This window comes from Thamnophis sirtalis, unplaced genomic scaffold (assembly GCF_051295495.1).
Source record: "Thamnophis sirtalis isolate CommonGarterSnake01/CBP01778 unplaced genomic scaffold, rThaSir2_p1.2 scaffold_1, whole genome shotgun sequence".
In the NCBI taxonomy this organism is placed as follows: domain Eukaryota; kingdom Metazoa; phylum Chordata; class Lepidosauria; order Squamata; family Natricidae; genus Thamnophis; species Thamnophis sirtalis.
In genome coordinates this window covers 38896716-38921301 of record NW_028261381.1, presented here as the reverse complement: position 1 = coordinate 38921301, position 24586 = coordinate 38896716, and the positions used below count along the sequence as shown (strand labels likewise).

Here is a 24586-nt window from a genome sequence, read left to right as displayed (position 1 = left end):
ATATCAGAATGGGAACTTAAGGCATTAATATGGTCACATTTGTCTACGTGTATTCCTCCAATGCCTTCCCTAACCAGGACGTTTTTAAAAAATGAGATTATCACAAAACAAATTAAATGTGATGTAGAGGGAGAGAGAGAACAAGTCATATAATAACCACTAAAATAATTTTATTTAACAATGCTTATATTCTGGAATACATAGTTAAGAAAAAAAATGTTTCAACTGCATCTCTAAAAAAATTCTATGAAATACTATTTTTAAAAATAAAACCACTATTGTTTTATATACAAGGATAAACATAATTTGCACATTAGGTAATCGGATTAAATGGGAGAAGAGAACCCCATCTTGTGAGGAGGTATTAAAATTCTTTTTATTGTCACATTACATGCAAATTGCTGCTTACATATATTTTATCAGTGTTTCTAAACAGTTTCTGGTGTTCACAATTTACACAAATTTATGACCAGGTTCCCCACATGTAAATATGAATGGGTAGACCTCAATATATATGTGAATATATATGTGACTGAATAAGAAAATTATCTATTTGATTGCCCTTGTCATTTGGACATTCAGTGTTTTGGATTTGAATATAAAATAATGAAACATCTTCCTAATTATATCTGTGAATAGGGAGAGAAGCATGGAAAAGCCACAAAGTTGCAGTAGAAAAATGCATATTCAAATCTTGGCCATTTCTTGAACAAACTGAGAAAAGCCCGTTTGAACCCCTAAGAGTTTTTTAGAGTAGTTTTCTACTATCCCTTTGCCATTGGATATGTTGGCTGGAGATAAGTAGAAATCTAAAACATCTGAAACATCAGGTTTGGTTACTATTGATAATTGTCTTCAATTAATTGGATTCAGTCTGACAAGGTGAATTGCAGCAGCAGGATCACACTGCAAAAATGCTTGGCAAAATATAAAGAATTGGTCTCTCAAATGAATGTTTTGAACTAAAAAAAAATCTCATGTCTGAAAGAATACTAGCATGGATACTGTTGGGCAAAATAAACCAAAGGTCTAACTCAATTATATGGCAGCTTCATCAATCCTCTAGTTACCTTGGGGGTGGCAGAGCCTATCAATTTGTAGAAAAGCAGCACAAAAACAATTTACCTTAAATCATTAACATAATCTCTGTCCTCTTACTTTCAGGCCTCCTATGGCCTTTAATTCCAATATATTTGAAGGGCGCCAGTTAGGGGACAGTTATTCTATACCAAGCCCCTGCCCTCACACCTTGGACTCATCCTTTAAACAAATAAAAACTTAGGTTGAAGGAACTAACTTCACCCTTGTAGCTCAATCTAGAGAAAAAATCAGCCTTGAATCAAGGAACTCTCTATCTGTCTTATGTCATTACAGAATGCCTAAGTCAGATAAACTTTAGCAGGACTGAAATTCATCAACTATTCAATGCACCCATCAACTGAAGAACAGACGGCACATTTGTACACAGTGCTGAGGACAGCAGTAGTAATGCTGCATTAAATGTTCCTATGAGTTTTTCTCTGAAAAGCAATGTCAGATGGCAAAATACGTACATACATACCATAAAAGGCATTATTTACTGATTGTAAAATGTATTCACATTCTTCCCTTTTTCTTTCACTATGAGGACGGAACCTGATCATCCAAGTGGATAGCCATTGCTCAATTCAACTGATAACAGAAGTTCAATCTTTGTCTCCCTTTCTCTTCAGTGTGTGTATCTTCCCCATGAACTTTGTTTCTCACTTACTCAAGATAGCAATATATCATATATTTTTTCTGTTTACACTACAGTGTATACTATATACAGCATGTATTGCTTGAAAAGCTTGAATTATGGTACAGCATAAATTTCTTGAAATGCTTTCTAAAAAAATACAGGTTCTTAAACAATTTCCCTTTATTAGTATTTTTATTGAAAATTTGCATGCAAAGTATTGGTAACGGTTTCCCTCCTATTACATAGCCTACAGTGTAAAATAGGAAACCTCTGCAATTCATGTTATCATGCTATTTTTGAGGATGTTTATATGGAATCAGGTTATCAAAAGAGTTCATATTTGAATACCAGCCCAAGTAAGCTAAGTTTAATGTGTGCTTTGAATTAGAAGAAATGCTTTGTTTTCCTCCCAGGAAAACCATGATAGCCATGATTGCATTTCACTCAAAATATATTTTAAAATCTGCTTTTAGCATTCTAAAGAACGTCACATAACAAAGAATGATAGGAGACAGAGAAACAGTGAATATTCTCACAGCTTGCATATTTTCAGGACAGAAAACTCTTAATTGTATGAATACAGTGGATTTTATAAGATAAACACAATACTGAAAACAACACATCCCCACACAGATTAAACATTTTGTAGAATGATAAAGAAGCCATGTGATCTTTGCAAACACAAATATATTCAGTTGCTGAATGACAAACTGAAAATTGAAATTTATGACATAAAAACATCTCCCGGAGACAATTAATCCATAAAATACTTTCAGCACAAGCCTTTTGGAGTTTTACATATTTAAACAGTGATATGCTCTAAAATCTTTGGAATGGAAGGAACAATAGTATAAATCCTTAAAAGAAGATTACTAATTCACATGCAGAATAGCTACACTATAAACCTGTATATCTAGCTTCTTCTTTTTTAACTATGCATATCCCAATAGTCTTCATAACTTCTTGCTGTAAACCAAGCTGTTTTTAAATTACAGGATTGGGTTAGCCAAAGCTGATGGCATTTACACACGCATATAAATCTATATTTGGACTTTTTATGTGCTATCAAGTTAGTATTGACACTTAGTAACCACATAAATAACTTTCTCCAGCATGATCTGTCCAATGGTGCACTGCCTTTAAAAAAATGCTTTCTATCTGTAGTTATTACCGTATTTTTCAGAGGATAAGACACACCGGAGTATAAGACGCACCAAGGTTTTGAAGAGGCATTTTTTTAAAAAACAGGTAGGTAGATAGAGGGATAGAGAGGGAGAGAAAGAGAAATACAGTAGGTAGGTAGGGAGAGAAAGTGAGTAGTTAAGTAGGTATGTAGATAGGTAGGTTGATAAAGTGATAGAGAGAGAGATATATAGAGAAAGATAGAGAAATACAGTAGGTAGGTAGGGAGAGAGAGAAGGTGTAGGTAGGTAGGTAGGTAGGTAGGTAGGTAGGTAGGTAGGTAGGTAGAGGGATAGAGAAAGAGAGAAATAGAAAGAGAGAGAGAAATACAGTAGATAGGTAGGGAGAGAGAGGGTAGGTAGGTAGGTTGGTATGTAAGGATAGAGAAATAGAGAGATAAATACAGTAGATAGGTAGGGGGAGAGAGAGAATAGGTAGGTAGGTAGATGTGGTGGAGAAGGAAATCACTGGTAATCTGCAGCACCTAAGACTTTGTTTCTGCTGGCACAGGACTTGATCAATGTAATTCTCATAATCAGTTAAAGAGCTTTCCAAAAGAGAGGAAAAAAAGTTTTTGCATTCTGCAAACCTCCCAAAAACGGCCCGTTTTTTGTGAAAATGGGCCCACTTTTTTTTTAAAAAAAGGGGGGGCTTGTAGAGTGCTCCTGGGGGGAGGAGCCAAAAACGAGCAAAAAACAGCCCACTTCATAAAAACCTGTTTTTATGTCACAAAAATTGCATGCATAGCCTTATGGAGGCTTATAGAATGCTGCTGGGGGCTGGGGGGGGAGGTCAAAAAAGTGCCATTTTTTTGCTCATTTTTGCCCTCCCCAGCCCCCAGGAGCTCTCTGAAAGCCTCCATAAGGGTATGCACGGCCATTTTGGTGAAGGCTTCGGGAGGCAAAAAATGCTGTATTTGATGTATAAGATGCACCCAGATTTTCAGCCTCTTTTTTGAGGAAAAAAGGTATGTCTTATACTCCAAAAAATACGGTAATTATATACTGTCATTGAAAATGCCCAATACAAACTGCTTATGACTCTGGTTTAATGCTGCAGTTATAAACTGCAGGGCTTTGAAAAAAAGGGGGAAAAAAGGTAATTCTTGAGTTACAACAATTGGAAATGGAATTTACTTTACTAAACAACGTGGTCATAAAGTGTGACATCACATCACTGCATTGCTTCACAATAGCAATCTTGGCAGACCCAGTTGCTTTTGTAAATTCAGAATGACTTTGGTTGTTAAGTGAGGACCTCATTTAATGAAAATGCTCTGATTATCTTACCCAGTCAAGATTCAAACCAAACAGGATATTCGTTTTAAAATAGCATAGTTTAGTTCTGCATTTCTTATATCCAATATTAATATAAATAATTCAGTATAAAACAAAGCATAAGTGGTTGAATTCAAAGTTTCCAAAGCCCACTTGCAATGCTGATGGGATAACACTCTGCATATCATTCAGATCAAGCCTGCCTCTTAAAGAATATTGTTTTCAAGTCATATGAGTGTAAGATTATCAATTTCTATGACCTCAGCAGCTCACATTAGATTTAACTGGATGAAAGAGGTTTGATTAAAAATAGTGTTACATCTCCCATTACCACACCTATTAGTTCCCTAACCACCCTGAGATATTTTAAACATGACAGGAGAAGATGTTATTAGTAACTACTTCCCCATTATAGAAAAAGAATCAGCCTAGTCATAATAGCCTCATATTCATTTTGGAACCAATCTGTGTTTTGCAATATTTCCACTAGATCTTAACATCTGCCCAATTAAGATAGTGCTAATTATTGTTATAAAGAGGGCAGGATCCAAGAATGCTCAACTTCTTTAAATTAAAGAATTTAATACACACAACAAATTATCCATATGAAAACCAATAAAACGGAACTCTCAACCTAATCCAGCACACAATTACCTCAAAGAAAGTCCTTCTTAATAAAGTACAACTACTTCTACGAGAATAGGCTGGATTAAATGAAGTTCATGGGCACAGAAGCTATAAATCTAGGTTAATTCAACCTTATTTTAAAATACATAAAATTCTACTCTTCATCTTCAGAAACCACACAAAAAGTGTGCTAATTTGAATTGGCTGACTTTTTGAAATATTTTTAAAGAAACAAAGTCCCTGTGTTATCATTTTAACTAGTTATACCAATCAAATTTGGAATATCACCCTAACAGTTTCTAAGGCAAAATAATATTCTTCAACTGGCTTACATTATTTACACTTTATATTTATTTCTAGTACGTGGAATGCCAACCTTATCTTTAAATTCACAAAATGGCCTTTTTAGGTTACAGAAGGCTTGGTCTGCCTCAATAATCTGAGATTTAACATATCTACTGTATTTATTTGGAATACATAGAAAAAGCACTTTTTTTCTTTGAAAAAATGGTTTAGGTTGCTGAGGTTGGCAGAGATATGATAAACAGCTGTAGATCTATCAGAACTTGCCCCAAAGCCGTCAACATTCCGGAATATTACAAGCTGATTGACCATGACTTTATAGTCAATGCTAGTAGCTATGAGTGCAGTGCGAACAACAGCTTGCCTTGTTTATGAATGTAATATTGGCAGTATTTGTTATTGTCCTATGCACAAGCAACAGAGAAAAGGCCAAAAACAACTGCTAATTTATTAAAACCAATTTGTTAATTTGGATATCTAGCAATATATTCTAGAACAAATAAACAATACACATTCAATAAAAATCCTTTTTCTCTAGTTAACATTGTTGACCCTGATTTAACATGTAATAATCTCTGTGGATGCCTATTCACATTCTTGGACAATTAAAGAACAAAAAAGCCTCAAGTATTTCATCAATCCTAACAAAGGCAGTTGTTAGAACTAAAATGCCTCCAGTTAACAATCTGCAAAGTAGATCAATAATTCCTAACCTATACACCCAGCCTCTATTTAGAATGGAGTTTGACCTCTAGGCACTGAAAACTTTCACTATTACTTTCTGGCAATCTTCTATTAAGAATTAACCCTAACTGGAACTCAGTACTGAGGAACTCATTCCAACTTCTGTTTTTGTGAGAGAAATAAAGCATCACCAGACCAAAAGCAGATATACAAAATGCTATTCTCTGTAAGAATAATTCCAGGGTGTGCCTCTAGCAGTACTACTAACTACAGGTTCTACTATAAATTCCATCTGAGTCGAACCCCTTATGTACAGTTACATTACATAGACCAGGAATGTCAAACTGGTTTCATTGAGGGCTGCATCAGGGTTGTATTTGACCTCGGGGGGGGGGGGGGAGATGGACATGGCCAGGGTGGGTGGGGCCAACTCGACGTCACTCCTGTCGGGGGTGTCTGCGGTGGCCTAAGCTCTCTGCCAGCGAAAACGGGCGCTTGAGCTCCATTTTTGGCTATGACTGCCTCCTGCAACCCTCTATCAGTGAAAACAAAGCTTGGGAGTGCCACATGCAGCCTTTGTGAGCTGTTTTTGCTGGCAGAGGCACCGCAAACAGGTCTTCTGCTCTTTCCAGGGTGGCCTCCTGGGCCAGATCTAAGCACCCTCCGGGCCAGAACTGGCCCCCAGGCCTTGAGTTTGATACCCCTGATATAGACTAACTGAAATGTCATACAGTAGCAATAAAATGTTACTAATATGAAAAAAAATGAATTGTACAAACCTATCCATCAACAGAAAATACTGCAAACAGAAATAAAACCCAACTTTTGTGAGGCTATTAAAACATGGTGTAAAGTTATACAATAATTTTGAAATAAATGTTGAGAAGCTGGGTTTACTACATTAAATTTAATACAAAAAACCTGATTTTCATTCTTTATATATTTATGGAATACATATATATAGATATATATAATGCTGTTTTAAATATAACATTCTAAGAGAAGCTTACAATAATTAAATAATATTATATGAATATACATATTCATATATTATTATTAATATTAATAATTTCACAATAATTAAATAGCAACATGGTAATAGTCAACAGGGTTAATTATTCTTGCCTCCTTATTTTTTAATATTTTTAAAAACAATTTAATTATATATATTCATATTTCAATGTTTCATTGTACATTCTCAGAGTCCCTCTTTAAGAGATGGATAGTATAAAAATGAGAAATATAAATAAATAATATAAATATAAATAAATAGTCAATAGTACATTCAATTTATAAGCAACAATATTCTTAATATGTTCCATTTGTACAAATGATGTAAACCAAGCTTACATATATTGATAAGCTATGAGTAAAAGTGATAATATTAGAACTGGCCAGTCACGATCTTTAGAAGCAACCAAATGGAGGAAAAAAATGTCAAAAATCCTTTGGCACTTGATTCTTCCAATAAAGATACTTCAAAAGAACTCTGATTATGTATCATCACTCACTAATTTCTAGTTGGGGGGGGGGGGAGGACAACAACCTCCCCGCATTAAAAATTGGTTAGGCCTTTGAATTTGCATTTCCCCAACTTGATTTGATATATTTCTTACATATAGGATGGTGTTTATTTCTTAGCAATATGACATGTTAATTTTAAAAATTTAACCATTTTTAAAATTACCTTATACTATTCAAATAAGTATTTATACATAATTTTAACTTATCAAGCTGTAAATGCAATTTCCTGGAAACTCTATTTACAATCACTAAAAGGAAGAGACTACCCAAAGTTGCATGTGCTGAAGCATTCTCTACATCCTATTCATTAGCTCATCCTAGATGTGTGCTTCTGGATGGATCAATGCAGTCTGTCATGCATTTTTGGTTATTTACAAACACAGCTGACATGTTGCTGACCCCTGTAATATTTGCCAAGTGCCTTGCAGCATCTCGTAATGGCCACTGGCACTGGTATATCCAAAAACCCTTCGAAAACACAACCTAACAGTACAGTACTGTCACAGTTTGGTATGATGAGACAGAATGTCCAAAGGGATTTAGGGAATTAAAGGGATTTAACTCAAGGGATTTAGTGATTATTAAACATGGGATTATTTTAAAATTTTACCTATAATTCATCTAAAAATAAAATACCTTTCATTTTAAGCCCAAGATCCAAAGTGTGATCTTTTGAGTTAGAAGCAATAAACCAAAGGCACATGCTGATGCACATGGAAGTGTTATTCAAGGTTACACTTAAATAATTTCAGTTGATTAATGCAAGATTAGTTTTCAGTCTGCATAATGTGCATATAATAAAAATAATAAATTAGATCCATATTTAGAAGCAGGCAATGGAGGGACTGGACTTTTTTCCCCACCATGCTACAGTCTGCTCACCAAAGGAAATCTCAGTCTGATTTTAGAGGATCCGTTTGCCCCTTCAGTTTTGAACACCATAACTTGCCTTATTCTCAATATCTACCATTATGTGGAGAAGCAGGCAGGAAAGTCCTTGCTATTCATTTGCGTGGATTTAAATCTAGATCCATCGAAGACAAAGTAAGAAATACTATCTCCTTTCAAGCAATGATAATGTACTACAACAGGTACAATATTTGCAAAACAGCAGGAAAAACACTTCTTCTAAGATGTTGGTGATTCTTGCATCTAGATTCTTGCATCTATCAAAAGCATAATGAATATTTGTGTTTAAACTGTAATAACTATTGTGTGTTGTATTGAATATTGTTACTGCAGAAAACTAGTAAAGCACTAAGTCTTAAAAAAAATCAGAAGGTGGTATCTGAAATTTCCAACACTTCTAATTAAAGTCTGTTACATGATTAATGATACAATTCTAAACATTTTCTTTAAGAAAATAATATAAATTTGTCAAAATTGATGTTTATATCCAGATAGGTATAAAGTACAAATAAACCACAGTTGAATTTCAGGCAAATATTTTGGCTATATTTGTTGCTAAGATCAGAACTTTAGTAGTAAATAATGTGAATTTTAGAAATTATGGAAAACACTTGTATTGCTAAATCAGCTCTTTAAAACAGACTATATGTTGTGTAGCTTGTTTAAACTTGAATGTTATTTTCATTGCAAATTGTTGTTTAATACATGACTATGAAGTTCATTTCAAATCATGGGTACAAAAAGTAATCCTGACCTTCAAGAAAAGTGGTAGAAGTTGGGGGGGGGGGGTGGAGAGAACATGCTCAATGCTAGTATAGCAAGTTCATGCTATACAAATGAGCCACCAAAAAGGAAAGTTTTTCACTTTTTCTAGTTGTTCCTACAAAATGAGGTGTGTTAATACTTACAACAGCAAGATCATGCCTACTAACATATTTTGTAGGAGTAAAGAATTGAATAATCTGTTCTCTGAAGAGGGAGGGAGGGAGGGAGGGAGGGAGGGAGGGAGGGAGGGAGGGAGGGAGGGAGGGAAGGAAGGAAGGAAGGAAGGAAGGAAGGAAGGAAGGAAGGAAGGAAGGAAGGAAGGAAGGAAGGAAGGAAGGAAGGAAGGAAGGAAGGAAGGTAGGTATTTTACTGGTCTTCAAAAGTGAGACAAGGTTTACTTTTTCTCAATTCACAATTCATAATGCCTTCAAAGCAAGAAGAAAGAAAAAAGAGGAGATTGAATAATTTGGCCCAGCAACAAGAACACGGGTTACATGGGAATCAGAAGTGGTATTCAGCAGGTTCTGACCAGTTGTGGAGAACCAGTAGTGAAAATTTTGTGTAGTTCGGAGAACCGGTAAATACCACCTCTGACTGGGCCTGCCCCCATCTATTCTCTGCCTTCCAAGTCCCAGCTGATTGGGAGGAAATGGGAATTTTGCAGTATCCTTCCCCTGGAGTGGTGTGGAATGGAGATTTTACAATATCCTTCCTCTGCCACACCCCCAAAGCCATACTCATAACGCTACGCCCACAGAACCGGTAGTAACTGATGGGAATGCCTGCATTATTAAGTTTATGGTTGTAATGTGTTGTCTGATTGAACAATCAGGAATTCATTTTAGAAATTGCTAGTTTATACATTGGGTATATCTCACATGAGAGCCAGTTCACTATAGGTTAAGTCATCAGGCTAAAAACAGAGACAGGGAGACAGTTTACTCTAGGTTAAGTCATCAGGTGAAAAATAGGGAGACCATAACCATAGTGATCTTGGGACAGCCACTTCGTCTAGGAAGGAGATAATGGCGAACCACTTCTGAAAAATTTTGCCAAGAAAACTGCAAGGACTGTCTAGGCAGAATTTGAGAACCAGACATGATAGAATGGAATAAAAAAGTATATCAGCCATAACCATTTGATATATCTTTGAAGGATCTTAAGTTGTTAACTTATTATCCCAAAGCACTTCATCCCAGCATTAGTGCTTTGGCAGTATTAAAAACTGACATGTAGGTCTTAGGTATCGAAAAATGTCTTGTTTTATGGTTACCCAAGAGGGAATTTGTAGTATTGTTAAGGTTATAAAAAAATATTGATCCACTGTTGCATTTTAAACATAAAACAGCACCTTCTAAACAAAATCCTTCTGAACTTGTTATTTTTGAATAGGAAAAATGTACAAAATGTCCCCATAGCTTTTAACTCATTGGCTATGTCCCACTTCATTTTGAAATGAACAACAAATCAGACATTTCTATTGCATTCTTTAACTATTATAGTATGTTTTTACTATACTAAAACAATGTTTTACATTGTTTATCTATTTTTATACAGCATGAAGGAATATTGCATTCATTTTATTAAAAAAAAATCTCACATTATCCCTTTGAGATAGGCAACTGTTAAATACTTCTTCATGAAAACAATTAAGGGTAATTAATATCTTTTAAAATCTAAAAGCTGCCAAGCAACCATTATTCTTTACTTTCTCCATCACATTAACATATTTTCAAATATTGGACTCTTCTGGGGAAAATGTTGCTTGGTTAAAGGCAAATTAGGAAGGCAGATTATAAATATTATTAAAAACTAAATCATAGATTCAGTTATAGATTGCCTTGCTTGGATGTTCTAGTTCCAATTGTGACTGTAAGTCAAAACAACTTTTGTTCTTTTAATACTGCCCAATACACTTCACAATAACAATTCTTCCAATGATGAAGCATGGTAGATAGCATAATATTGTACAAGAAAAAGAAGAAAAAAAAGATAAGGAAACAATAATTTCCAGAAATTTCATCACTGTTTCTAATGAAGGTCCTCCTTTTCATTCTTTTATTCTCACTACCAGCTCTTTAAAGATAGTGGTCAACTTATGACCATAATTGAGCCCAAAATTTCCATTGCCAGGCAAGAAAGTTGCTAAATAAGTTTTGCCCTATTTTATTACCTTTCTTGCCACAGTTGTTAATTGAATCACTGCAGTTGTTAAGTTAGTATTATGGTTGTTAACAGAATCTGGCCTCCACATTGACCTTGCTTGTCAGAAGGTCGCAAAAGGAGATCCCATGACTCTGGGACTTTGCAGCAATCATAAATATAAATTTTGGTAACTTGATCATGGGAATGCTGCAATGGTTGTATGTGTGAAAAAAAGTCATAGGGCATTTTTTTCAATGCTGTTGTCACTAAACGAATAATTGTAAGTTGAGGACTACTTGTAATGCATCAGTCACTGGTAGCCTTCATTAAGACTATTTCTTTCAGTGTACTATATTTAAAAAAAATAAACATTATCAAATCTTTATGGTTGAACTGACTTGGTTTCCACTTATTTTCTAAAACAGTCCCAACAGGTCAAGATTCCATAACAGAGTACATGCTGTGGCCCTCATTCAATCACTAGCAATTCTAACTAATGTGGAAACCAACCAACCAATGTGGAAAGAATTTAGCCTGAGTATTTTGAGAACTATGGTCAATCAAGAATGGGCCATTTTAGATTAAGTAAGCTAGTGGACAAAATATAAGGTATCATCATATTTTCTTATCCATTCACTTTATTTGACTGGAGTGAGACTTTTATTAGAGTTTTTGAAACGGATCCACAGACCACTTACAAGACAATTTTAAGCAGATTTGAGTGAAAATGAGTACTGTCCAATGCAAAAATGTATATCCAAATGTTTCAATCGCATTCTATCTTGCACAATTTTGTTTTAATATAATCAAGGTAGACTTTTAACATTTGCTGAGAAACCTCTTATCGGTGAGGCTGCCAAACTCAAGAAACTAGAACACCTTGGCTTTCTGGAAAGATTCTTATTGTCAGTAGGACAATGTAATAGAACCTGCCAAAGTAATTCTCCAGTTCAACTTATACCTTGTGTAATTAAGCTCTGAGTCTCAAGCTTCCCTCTTCCCTGAGCTGACGGGTCTCTTTTTCAGCAGCCCAGGTTTCTCTCGGGCTTTCCCAGGGTTTATTAGACATTCCATCCTAACCTTTCCTAGAGATAAGATTCATCCAGCAATGCCCACAGATTCTAGAGTCTCTGTCCCTATGAACTCTCAGTCTACCCTTCATATCATAAATGTTAAAAAGTGATAGTTTTACTTAGAAAACTCTGATTAGCAAGCAATAACCTAGCATAAAAACATCCCATAAATACCATTTTACCGTATATTCCCTCTTTAAAAGTAAGATTTCGATTCCCCCCCCCCCGATATCTGATTTGCACTGACTTCAATCCCTATAGGCTAGGTGTGTGTTCTTTTAACATGAAATCATAGAATTCTGGAGTTGGAAGGGACCATAAGTAATGTAAAATTCTACAATAGTCATGAAAATCAATTAAACTACCTTTGAGAGGTGCTTTCTAGCCTCTACTGAAACCTCCAGTGGATGAAGGCATCTTGTACAGTTCTTACAGCTAGAAAGCTTTTCCTTATATTAAAGTGAAATCTAGGTAGCTGCAATTAATACCTGTTATTTCTAGTCCTAATTTTCCATAGTTTTCATACAGTAATAGATTCTGGCATATCCTCAATGGCATGTCGGTATCAATATATTCTAGGCACGTGTACATTACTTATTGCTGACACATGGTGTGGTAAAACAACAAAGTGTACACCTTTGAAAAGCTCAAACATTTGAAACATTTGAAACAAGCAAGCAAATTGTGTTTCTCTTGTTTCTCACTTTTCATACTTAACAGGTGCTCTTTTTCTTTTGAAATATAGGTTTCTATAACAAAAAACCTGATGATATGTGTTCCTTTGCTTAACATGAAAAACAGTCTGCAGCTGTCATGAGTTTCTCAATCTCTAATATCCATGGTAGCAATTAATATTTTTTTACACGGGTTAAAATAACAGGAGAACGGGAAGAAAATTGGAACATTTACCCTTCATAAGCTTATTTTCATCTATGAAAGTTCCAGTGACATATGAGGATAGTTTTGCAAATGTCTCATAAATGATTGCAATTTTATATGTTTAACACCTGGTATTTAGATTTTTATAATGCTTCATAAAAATGAGCAAATCGTGATAGCAATTTAGGAACAAAAATAAGCATCATGAAAGATGTTCCATGCAATAGTTCAGAAGCAGCTCCAAGTCTGTTGGTTGATTTGGGAAGGTAAACAAACTTATTTCAGGTTCCACACTTCGTTGTCTCAAAACAGAGCAAAAGCTTATCTCTTTGCTGCAATGTGACAGATTTGTGGTTTATTGCAGATGTTCCTGAGAGTAATTGTGTCCACTCTGCTCTCAAATATGTTTGGGTCTGAAATTGAATTTCTGAAATTTATAGTCATCTTTGACAGTTGTGAAAAATTCGAGAGTAAGTGTCTCAAAATACCTAGAATGCGCATGCGTTCTAGCGCCTTCGCAACGCTCCACGACACTAGCTACTCCACGGAGTGTCGCGCAGGCGCTGTATGTGCTATGCATGTGCGCGTCAGCGCAAAATCTTTAAAGCACAAGGAGCGCGGGCGGTTGGGCCCTCCGGAGCACCATACTGGAACGGTATCCGGTGCTCTGGGCTGGCTCCTGTACACCCGTACCGGGGCATACCTCCGGCAACCCACCACTGCCTCCAGGGCACCAAATGGAAAAAGACTGTATTAAATATTTTCTCTAACTTTTTATGCTACTTGTTCTACATCGTACTTAAAAGATTGTAGCTGCTTGTTTTGCTGCTTGTTTCTGTGATATTTTTTTCTTCTCTATCTGTTATGAAAAGGCATGATCCATAGATTAATTTTCCTTCTCAAAAGGGTAGCAATGATGTCATTTGACGAATCAGGAAATGCCACCTATAATAATATAATGAACGATTTACATTTGCTCCAGCTGTGACCATGTGATCAGTTCCTCACTTTCCAACAGTAAATGTTTCTTTACTACATTTATTTAATTCCACAAATATATCATCCATTGCATTAAATTGCTTCTATAATGTTGTGTGTAAAAGTATGGTAATATTTTAAAACATCAAAAGACTGTTTATCTACTCCTGTGTGCAAATGTTCTTCTCATAATTCCCTCTTGATCCTAGAGAGGGCATGGATAAAGATATTCCATGACAAGCATGACATCAAGGCTTTTGTCAACTTTAAGATTAGTGGACTTCAACTTCCAGAATTCCTCAATCAGAAGGCTGGCTGAGAAATTCTGATAGCTGAAGTCCACACATCTTCAACTTGCTGAAGTTGAGAAATATTGAATTAGAGGATAGAAATGAGCACAACAGACATTCAAGCATACGGAAAGGAGAAAGCACCATAAGCATTTTCTTAACTACTATCACTGTACCCAGAGGCGGTTCTTGTAAGGTTAAAATCCCAAAACTGGGTGAGGATGGTAATATCTAAAACATTTTGTGTTCTTTGTAAAGTCTGCAATAATCTGTAGATTTACAAAAAGAATTGGTTATAAGATTTGCTCACAGCTTGACTAGAACAGTGCTAACATTTTTCATCTTTAGTAAATATTGTAACAAGTTGCATATTCATCTACTTGCTTTGCTATTTCACCATTTATGCATAATATACCATCATGCATAGTATTATTATCTTTGTCAAACGCAACTTACCTTTGACTTTTTATTGGTTTAGAAGCCATGGATAACTCCTCCAAAATTTCTCACTGTTATGGAAAATCAGAAATAACAATTTCATTTGGACCAGGTACACCAAAGAAATGGTTAGATGCAATGTACTGCCAAAAAGCATTATATTTAAATCAAGCTTTTTTTTAATTCTACAAACATTACGATGGCCCACTTTAGCCTACCCAATAGATTCAAATACTAAAAGGACCAGGGAGGTTTTCAAAATGTCCAGGAGGTCAATGAGGTCAAATAATAAATTCTCAAAATAGAGAAGCTGAATGAAGCTCTTTCATAGCATAGGAACCCAATGATAAATTTAAAAAGCTCACCCACCTTTTTCAACTAGTAATTGAGCATAATAAAAATCCTGTATGTAAAATCCAACAACCTATAGTTTGTTCATAGAATAACCAGTGTATAAGCTAATCACAGAATATCCAAATTCCATATATTAATTAAATAAGATTAGGAATATCGGTAAGAGATTTCTAATCTATCTGTAAAATATAAAGTATTATCCACATATACTTTGTTGAATGCTCTCTGGGCTATTTCTCAGTATATTCTTTCCTTTCATGGTCATTTTCATAGTAAGTTGACTTGATTCATCTTTTGCTTCCTGGAATTCTTTGGAATTCTCCATATAATACAATATTAGATCACCCATTTTAGATCACCAAAAATAATTATCTCCTTTTTTTTGCAATTCCTCATCAGAACGTTTTATTGGTACTACTAGAAATTTGAAAATATCAAAACTTCTAATATTACAGGTAGGATTCTGATGTGAAGTTACAAAAGAGAAAGAGAACATTCTTGGCATGTATTTTATTATAAATAAACCAAAGAGGCAGCATACAATTAATAAGCTCACACAATTTAGGAGCTAAATAAACTATATCAACCCAAAGCTTAAAAGAAACTCAAAACAAACACAATATGCAGTTCAGAAGCTACCATGGGACCATATCAAACATCTTCTCCATATCCAAAATATTATCACTGTTTGTGGTTGAAGCTGGAATAATATTTTTAGAGGTTTGATATTTCAGCATAAATAGTATACTACATACAGTCGTCCAAATTGAGTTAGAAAGATACCTGTAATTTGCAGGTAAATGTAGCTTATTAAAATCTCAGCATCCACATTTTTTAGGAAATAAGAACTACATATTTTTCAGAGTATAAGATGCAGAGTATAAGACGCGCCAAGATTTTGAAGAGGCAATTTTTTTTAAAAAAAGTTTTTGCACTCTGTAGACCTCCCAAAAACAGCCTTTTCTCACGAAAACAGGCCCATTTTTGCCAAAAAAAGGGACATGAATAGCTTTTAGGAGGCTTGTAGAGTGCTCCTGGGGGCTGGGGTCCCCAAAAATGAGCAAAAAACAGCCAGTTTTTTGTCAAAAAAAGGCATTAATATCTTTAGGAAGCTTTTAGACTGCTCCTGAGGGCCGGGGGGGCTAAAAGGAGCCAAAAATGGCCCATTTTTGCTCATTTTTGCCCTCCCATGCCCCCAGGGGCACTCTGGAAAACCCCTAAAGGCTATGCACAGTCATTTTTGCAAAGGGAGTGGGGTTTCGGGGGGCCAAAAATGCTGTATTTAGTGTTAAGAGCACTCAGATTTTCACCCTCTTTTTTGAGGGAATAAAGTGCATCTTATACTTCAAAAAATATGCTAACAAGGCTGAAGGTTTGTTCTCTGAGCTTGTGGTTGGTTTCCTAACGTTTCATTACCAGGCTATGTAATATCTTCAGCAGGGATTTAGGGGATGTGTCAGTATCCTTCTGTTTATAAGGGCTTCATGTGGTCAGTAAGTGCTGTGATGGGTCAGGTGTGGGTGTGTCAAGTGAGGGTCTTGTGATGAGTCAGGTGTGAGTCATCAATAGGAGTCTTGTGGAATGCCAGGTTTCAATGAACTTACGAGCATGGCAAGTGGTAGCGTGGCCAATGATTTTTGTGTTTCATTAATCAAACTGGTGCCAGTGTATGTAGAAAGTAAGGATTTGGGATCATTGTGATTAACTGCCAGCCAATGTTTGTGGACCTGGTTTTTAATTGACGTGATATTTGTCCATGTAGAACTGGTTGCAATTGTTACAGCTGATTTTGTAGATTATATTGTTTCTTTCATCCTTCTGTATCTTGCCTTTGGTTCTGAATGATTCCTGGCAAAGTGTGACTATGGGTTTGTGAGTTATTATTATTTCTATAGCAATAAGAACTAACTACTATTGGAACGCAATGAAGTTTTTGCCTGACTTTGGATTTACTGTGATGCTTACCATATTACAATTAAAATGTAGGGTCTTATTAAAAAATGATTATAAACATGTAGTAAAATAGGAAAACAATTGCATGTTCTGGAGAGGTTGTAGCTTGATATATAAATTTAGGAGTGCTAAACACTGATTACTCAATATGGCAATAAGTATTTAGAAATGACTTTCTCCATCTGATATTTCTTCCTCAACAGGCAGCTTAGAACATTTAGTAATTAAAATAGCAACACCTCTTGCACATTTAAAATTATTACTTACATAAATCTCTCCCACCCAAGCTTTCTGTAAAAGCTGTTCATCCTGAGTAGAATGAGGTTTTTCAGGGGAGGGGGGCATTCTATTCTTTTTAGTTAATTCTTTTAGTTAATATTTATCTGCCTGCGAAGCTGCCATGACTCAGAGCGTCGAAGCAGGCAGGTTCTGAAAGAACGGCAGCTGCGGCGGTGGCTTTAAATTGGGCACCAAACACACTGTCACTGTCAGTATGCCCAGACCAATCTGGGCAGACTGTAACCCTTGTGCCAGGGACTTTGCACCCTTAAGGGGTGAAGCCCCTCTCCACTGTGTCTCAGGATGGCAGGGGTCTGGCTATGAATCCAGACAAGCGGCTAAGCTGGTTAGCCGTGTGATCGTGAAAACGCAATTCTTACAATCTCTTTTTTTTTTCTTTTCCTTTAAAATCAAAGAAGAGAATCTAGGAATGACTATTGCAGGAGCAAAAATTGAATCCAGGAACGACTACTGGAGGAGCAAAAAAGACTGAGCCAAAACTGGGAGGAGTTCCTGCCTAAGAAGGCATTGCCAAAAAGATGACAGCCTCAGTGTCAAGCAGAAGAGCAGAGCAACACCCATTCCTGGATCCTATTCCCTTCCCCTCTGGAGAATGCTATGTTACCATTTGATATTATACGTTTTTTTATTTTATAATATGAAAAAGGTGAACAGGTAAAAAAGACATCTACCAGATCCGCTCATAAGATAATTGAATTGCAACAAAGAGCATCGCCACAGCAAAACACAAGAAGAAAAATAATACTATGGTAATAAAAAAAATAATCATTGGATCTAACCATTTTAGACAATTTTTGACTGGTGTCCAACAATCCCTCTTTTGGATGTTGTTGGGAAGATGGTCAGCTTGTAGATCCATAGAACTCTAAAGAAAGTGACTGTCTTTTCATTTGAGTTTCATACTAGAACTGTATGGAGAAAACATTGTTTGGGCTTATGGATCCTTTCAGACCAGGTTGGCCTATTCCTGAACTAGGTGGTCCTCCACTCAAGACAGTCACTGACATCCTGACCAGCTCATGCATGAGCAGCTGCAATGTACTCTACATGGGGCTGTGCTTGAAGACCACTCACAGATTTTAGCAGGTCCAGAATGCAATGATACAGGCAGAAATGGGCATGTCACAATATGCACTTTGCTTCATGAGCTACAGTAGTTGCCACTTAGATTCTAGGTGTATTTCAGGTTGCTACCTATAAAGCCCTCCCTGGCACAGGGGACTATTTAACTTTAGTAGTTATCTATGCATCTGATACAACTGGATAGAGTTGACATGGTTCAGGTTTGATTAAACAGTTCATCTGACAGAGCACAAGAAGTGAGCTTTCTCTGTTGTCACACCTGCTCTCTAAATGTCCTAGAGCAAGGGTGTCAAACTGGATTTCATTGAGGGCCTCATCAGGGTTGTGTTTGGTCTTGGGGGGCAGGGGGCATGGTCAGGGGGGCATGGCCAGCTTGACATCACTCATGTTGGGGGCACCTGTGGTGGTCCAAGCACTCTGCCAGCAAAAATGGAGCTCTGTTTTCACTGGCAGAGGCATTGCGGGCCAGTCCTTTGCTGTTTCCAGGGCAGCTCCGAGAACCAGATCTAAGCACCTGTGGGCTGGATCATGAGCTCCATTTTCACCTGGGACGGCCTCCTGCAATCATCTGCCAGTGAAAACGGAGCTAGGGGGGCTGTGTGTGGCTCTCACAAGCTCCATTTTTGGCTAGGATGGCCTCCTGCAACCCTCTGCCAGCAAAAATGGAATTTTTGAAAAATATGTCTTTTTTCCCCAACTGTTACCTTGGGGTGGATAGCTAGCCTCTTACAGGATTTTGTCTGTTGAACTGAATATTCCTTTGTGACATGTATTATATTATTTTTAACTATTGTCCATCCACAACCATCATGAGGCCATGCCAAATATATACATGCATATAATTAAAACTATAATCTCTTTCATAATTGCTGGCACCCATTATATCCGACATATGCTACCTCCTACAAAAAAAAGAAATGAAGTTATTATATTAACAGCTGAAAAGATTAATGAAATAATATTTAATAAAGGTCAAATTAAAGAAATGAAGCAAAAATGAAGGATGAAAGAGAAGGAACACAGCTTAGAAAAGATTAAAATTGTAAAGTTTTCCCATCATCAATATGATACAGAAGTACATACCAATCTATAATTAAGGACTTTGTCTGTTGGGTTGTTTCCTATGTTAATATTTATTGTTGGAGGCAGAAGTAAGGGATTAGTACATTTTTTATTATCAAATAATAATTTTCATTATCAACCAAAATGGCATCCAAGCAAGTTATACCAACACCTTCCATGACAGCATTTGCAACAGCTGAAAAAAAGTGAGATGGTTATTCTTCTCAAGATTAGAGATGATATAAAAGCTATTACAGACATATTAATACTGTAAATTCCAGAATGGGTACAAGTAAGGATGGAATATTCGCAGTTGTGTAGTGGTAAGATGTCAGTAGATACAACTATGGTTGATGTTCTAAAGGTGGTTAAGATTCTTCTGGACAATGTAATGTTTCTGGAATCTTACTCTCACTGAGCAAGTCTACAAGAATTGAGAAAGAAGCCAGACAGCTTGTTCAATCAAAGGTTCCATATGGGAAGTATTGGTTTTGTCAGTACCAGTTAGTGTAAGGTCTCATTAAATTCCAGTTTCTCCTTTTTATATACCTAATATAACCTGATTCTTTACTGTGAAGATTGAAATTCTGAAGAAGGTCCACCTGGCTTGAATAGACAAGGGGATGGGAGGTGTAACAATTTCAGACTGCATTTATCCTAATTTTGCTAAGGTTGTTCAACAATGTAGAATATTTAATACAAGTGGTCCTCAACTAACAACTGTTCATTTAGTGACTGTTCAAAATTACAACAGCACTGATAAAAAAGTGATTTATGAACATTTTTATACTTACAACCATTGCAGCATCCCCATGGTCATGTGACCAAAATTCAGATGCTTGGCAACTGACTCATATTTATGACATTTGCAGTGTCCCAAGTTCATGTGATCACATTCTCTGACCTTGTGACAAGCAAAGTCAACGGGGAAGCCAGATTTACCTAACAACCGTGTTATTAATTTAACAATTGCAATGACTCACGTAACAATTGTGGCAGGAAAGATCATAAAATGAGGCAAAATTCATTTAGCAACTAACTGTCTTGCTTAACAATATAACTTTTTGGTTCAACTGTGATCATAAGTTGAAGACTATCTGTAATGCAAGAAAAAGATCTCAAGAGAAGAATATTTGGACTTTAATATTCCCAAATATTTTTTTTTTTATTCTGAAATGGTCAAGTGATGCTCAAAAGCCATTTCCTCCGGAAGTTAAAAAATAACGTAAAGAATACATGAAGCCGGCATGAGTCTTAAAAGTATTTTTACACTTGTTCTTTTGTCCAAAGCAGAATCATTGAATATGATCTTGAAACTGCTGCTGTTGATCAAGTGATTGTTCTGTCCTCAAGTATTACTTAACCCCTTGTTACATCTATTAATAGAAAAGATGTCCCACCTTGCTGCTGCCTTTATGAACATCAATAATCTGTTCCCCCTGTCTATGCCATTATTTAGCTTCTTTTTCAGAAATTGCCCTACACTATGTGCTAATTATTAAGATGCAGAATTTTGCTTGTCTCTCCACTGGTTTTGTAAAAAGACACACTCACTTTAATTAGTGTGGCGCTCAACGATAACCTGCATTCCCTCCATCCCATTCAAGTAAGTTGACAGAACTTTTAATTAGTAGCATATTCAGAAAGCCACGTACAATTAAAGTTTTTCAATCTCCAGAGTCTTATGTTGGAATGCAAGCCAAGGCTAAGTCAAGCTAGAGAAAAACTTTGTGCTCTACTTTTGTCTCTCTGTAATGAATAATATATGTACAAAAGGAAAATTGTATTTATTTATTTAATATATAATATTTATATGTTTACAGTTACCCATCTCACAGCATTTGACTTATTGTAAGTGTAGGGGAGAAGTGTAGGGGAGAAATACCCCTTGAAAATATACAAACTCCAGTACTGTTTCCTTTCTACTAAAAATGGGAAATTATTACATCTCATCCAGTACCTTACAGGAAAATAGTTATCTTCCAGATAAATTAATATATTTCCACAAATAGCCCTCTATAGCCACACAATTTATAAAAGCTAGTGTTTGTGATTAATTTTACCAATAAATATATGAAATGTCAATGCTACACAAACCTGTTGGGTGAAATTCTCTAGTAAAGATTTTCTAGCACAGACAAACTAACCAACATGGGAAGAACAATTATTATTCCTGCTTTATAATTTATAATTCCAAACCACAGGAGGCATGTGGAATAAATATAAGCATATAATTTTAAGACAAACACTTTATGTTATATTTTTCACCTGGATATAAATCCTTTGCTAAGCAGCTGCAGAAGATTATTATCCAAAAAGTTTAAAATTCATGCATTAGTATACCAGAAAGTTACTTCATAATACTCATGTAATACTGGCATACTTTGAAATACTAGTAGGCGAAGTCAACGTTTTCATCATGTTTCTACAGTATATTACCTCAAAATACTTCTTTTAATCTTAATACAATTAAGCTTGAGCTTATGTTAATGAGCAGAAAATTAAGTCAGGCTACATCCTCTTTGAACTGATGAGATATCCATGAAAACAGGGGTAAGAAACAGGGCAACTTTAAAGACCTCTCAATTCTCAATATCAGAAAAAGAGTCAGAATAACTCCATCTTAATTATAACCTGTTTCCCTTAAAATAAGACCTCTCTGGATAATAAGCCCAATTGGGCTTTTGAGTGCATAAGCCCTTCCCTGAAAATAAGCCCTCCCCAAAAATATTGCAACATAGCAGCCATATGATCACGCTCACTCTGCACCTCAAAAATAATAGGACCTCCCCCAAAATAAGTCCAAGTGCTTATTTCAGGGGTCAAAAGAAAGTAAGACCTGTCTTATTTGGAGGAAAACATAGTACTAGATAGAAGTTGATCTGGAGAAACACTTGAGCATTCTTTCAAGATTCTGTACTTTACTAACAATGAAGATCTTTCCAGAAGCCAAGTGGGTTGCGTTTCCTGAATTTGCCTGCCTCACAAAACTTGACATCAAAGGACTGATGTCAAAGAGTAGCAATATAGGGATTTCTCAGGCGGTAAAGACTAGATTGTAATGGCCTCAGACTAGATGCGCAAATTCAGGCAAAAACATATTCTTCTAGGCCTCTCATTTAGGTATTTTGCCAAGGTAATCAATGTTATTGATTTTTTTGAAGACAGAGCATACTTAAAAAGCAGCCAACACTCATGCTTTAGAATATATAGCATGTAAAACCAGGAAAAGTTACTTTCCACAATTATGTATCTACACCAGAAAAAGTAAGCAGAACAATCAAAATTAAATTGCTAGTTTGGGCAGCAAAGAGAAAGTAGATTTTAAATAAACTAAAACATTCAAATTTTTGTAGTTTTATAATTATAATTAATGCATTCTCTCAAGTGTATTATTATTATTAAGTGTCTCAGAATTTTTATAACTTAAACAAGAACCCAATAATTAACAAATCAGACATCTATAAATAATAAGTAACTATTACCACACCAGAAATCCAATCTTAGCATCAAGGTAATATTCCAACCATCCTGAAACATACCATTTTTTTATCATGATCTGGAGAAATTCTGGAAATCACTTTGTTAATATATTTTTTACTAATTCTGAACAAGAGATCTGAAGTTTAAAACTTCCAAGTCTTTTTCTGTGAGCTGGAGAAAAAACTAGAGCTCTGGTTAAAGAATGCAATTCTCTTTGGGCAACATGCCTCCATCAAAGTTTCTTATAGGGACATCAAAAATAGAATGGGCATAAACAACTTCAGCAGGAGGAATTTGAGAATGATCTTCCACTGATCTCTGAATTTCATAAACACTAATGCTTGGAAGAGTTTACATGGGAATATGACAGCTAATTATTGTCTATTGCTTTAGGGCATGTCTCATGTTCTCTACAGGTATCTCTGCTACTGCTTTCCCCCCCCTTAACATATTGCCTCATAAAAGCTTCTAGTGTAACAACTTGCTGATCTCCTCCAAAGCATCCAAAGTATACAAGACCTACTTTATATTCAGAAAGAAATGCATTTTAGCTTCTGAAAAGATGTTTTGTACAAAGAAACAGCAGTTGATAATACACTAAATGCTGTGCAAGTATATATATTTTTCCGAGAAGATTATTCTGGAAGTTGAATTAAAGTCTAGTATTTATCTGAGGTACACAATGTATGTTTCATAAAGTTGGTATTTTGCAAACAGAAAAAAGGACAAGTCATTACAACTTCTTATTGCAGAAAACAACTGGAATGTTTGAATTTTTATCAGAGAATACTGTCCTTAAAAGTTGTTCCATGCTCTTTAATTGGAAGCAATTATTTTCTCTAAATAACTCATTTTAACCTCCAATTAATATAACTAAAATCCCAGTACCAAAATTTGCACTAGAATAGAAGTCAGGAAAACATGTACCTCTTGCCAGAGTTTTTCTTTAAATAAGTAAATATTTGGGAAATCTTATTAATTGCTTATTTGGATACATTATTTGTTACATAACAAAAAGCCTGAGCTAAATCTATTTATTTATGTAATCTAAATCTAGACAAACAAAGAGAACCATACTTTCAGTCCAATTCCTCAAATGTCATCCTGCTTTGTAGATAGTTGTTACTTCAGTTCTCAGAATTGCACAGAAAACTAAAGGTAGCCCCCATGTCTAACTTCATGTTGAGCATTGAAAACCACAAAGAAGATGACTTTTCGGCAGTCAAATTCACACCACCTAAACTAAAAAAGTAAAAACTTCCCCTGCATTTGAAGGTGAATGCGATCTTGTCTATATTTTTACATTAGCAGATGGATCCAGTAGACAGTATCACAGTCGTATATTCTTTCCCATAAATTATATTCCTGAAATGAAAACTACTACCCTCTCTCCCCGAAAATAAAACCTCCCTGCATAATAAACCCAATTGGGCTTTTGAGGGCATGCGCTAAAATAAGCCCTCCCCTGAAAATAAGCCCTCCCCAAAAATATTGCAACACAGCAGCAGCCATGAGGTGACCACATTCACCGCCTCCTGCACCTCAAAAATAATAAGA

General features: G+C 35.7%; 1 protein-coding gene across 6 annotated transcripts in view; it reads right to left on the bottom strand.

Moving 5' to 3' along the window:
- The window catches only part of QTMAN (queuosine-tRNA mannosyltransferase), a 245334-nt gene that overhangs the window by 176275 nt on the left and 44473 nt on the right, over window positions 1-24586 (bottom strand). For 5 of the 6 annotated variants that reach the window (XM_087710860.1, XM_087710840.1, XM_087710853.1 and 2 more), the window contains one exon: window positions 14813-14865. The exons of the other annotated variant lie outside the window; for it this stretch is intronic. In XM_087710860.1, the coding sequence (XP_087566986.1) occupies window positions 14813-14841 (29 nt within the window). In that variant the 5' untranslated portion in view covers window positions 14842-14865. The remainder of the gene's footprint in view (window positions 1-14812; window positions 14866-24586) is intronic. 6 annotated transcript variants of the gene reach the window in all.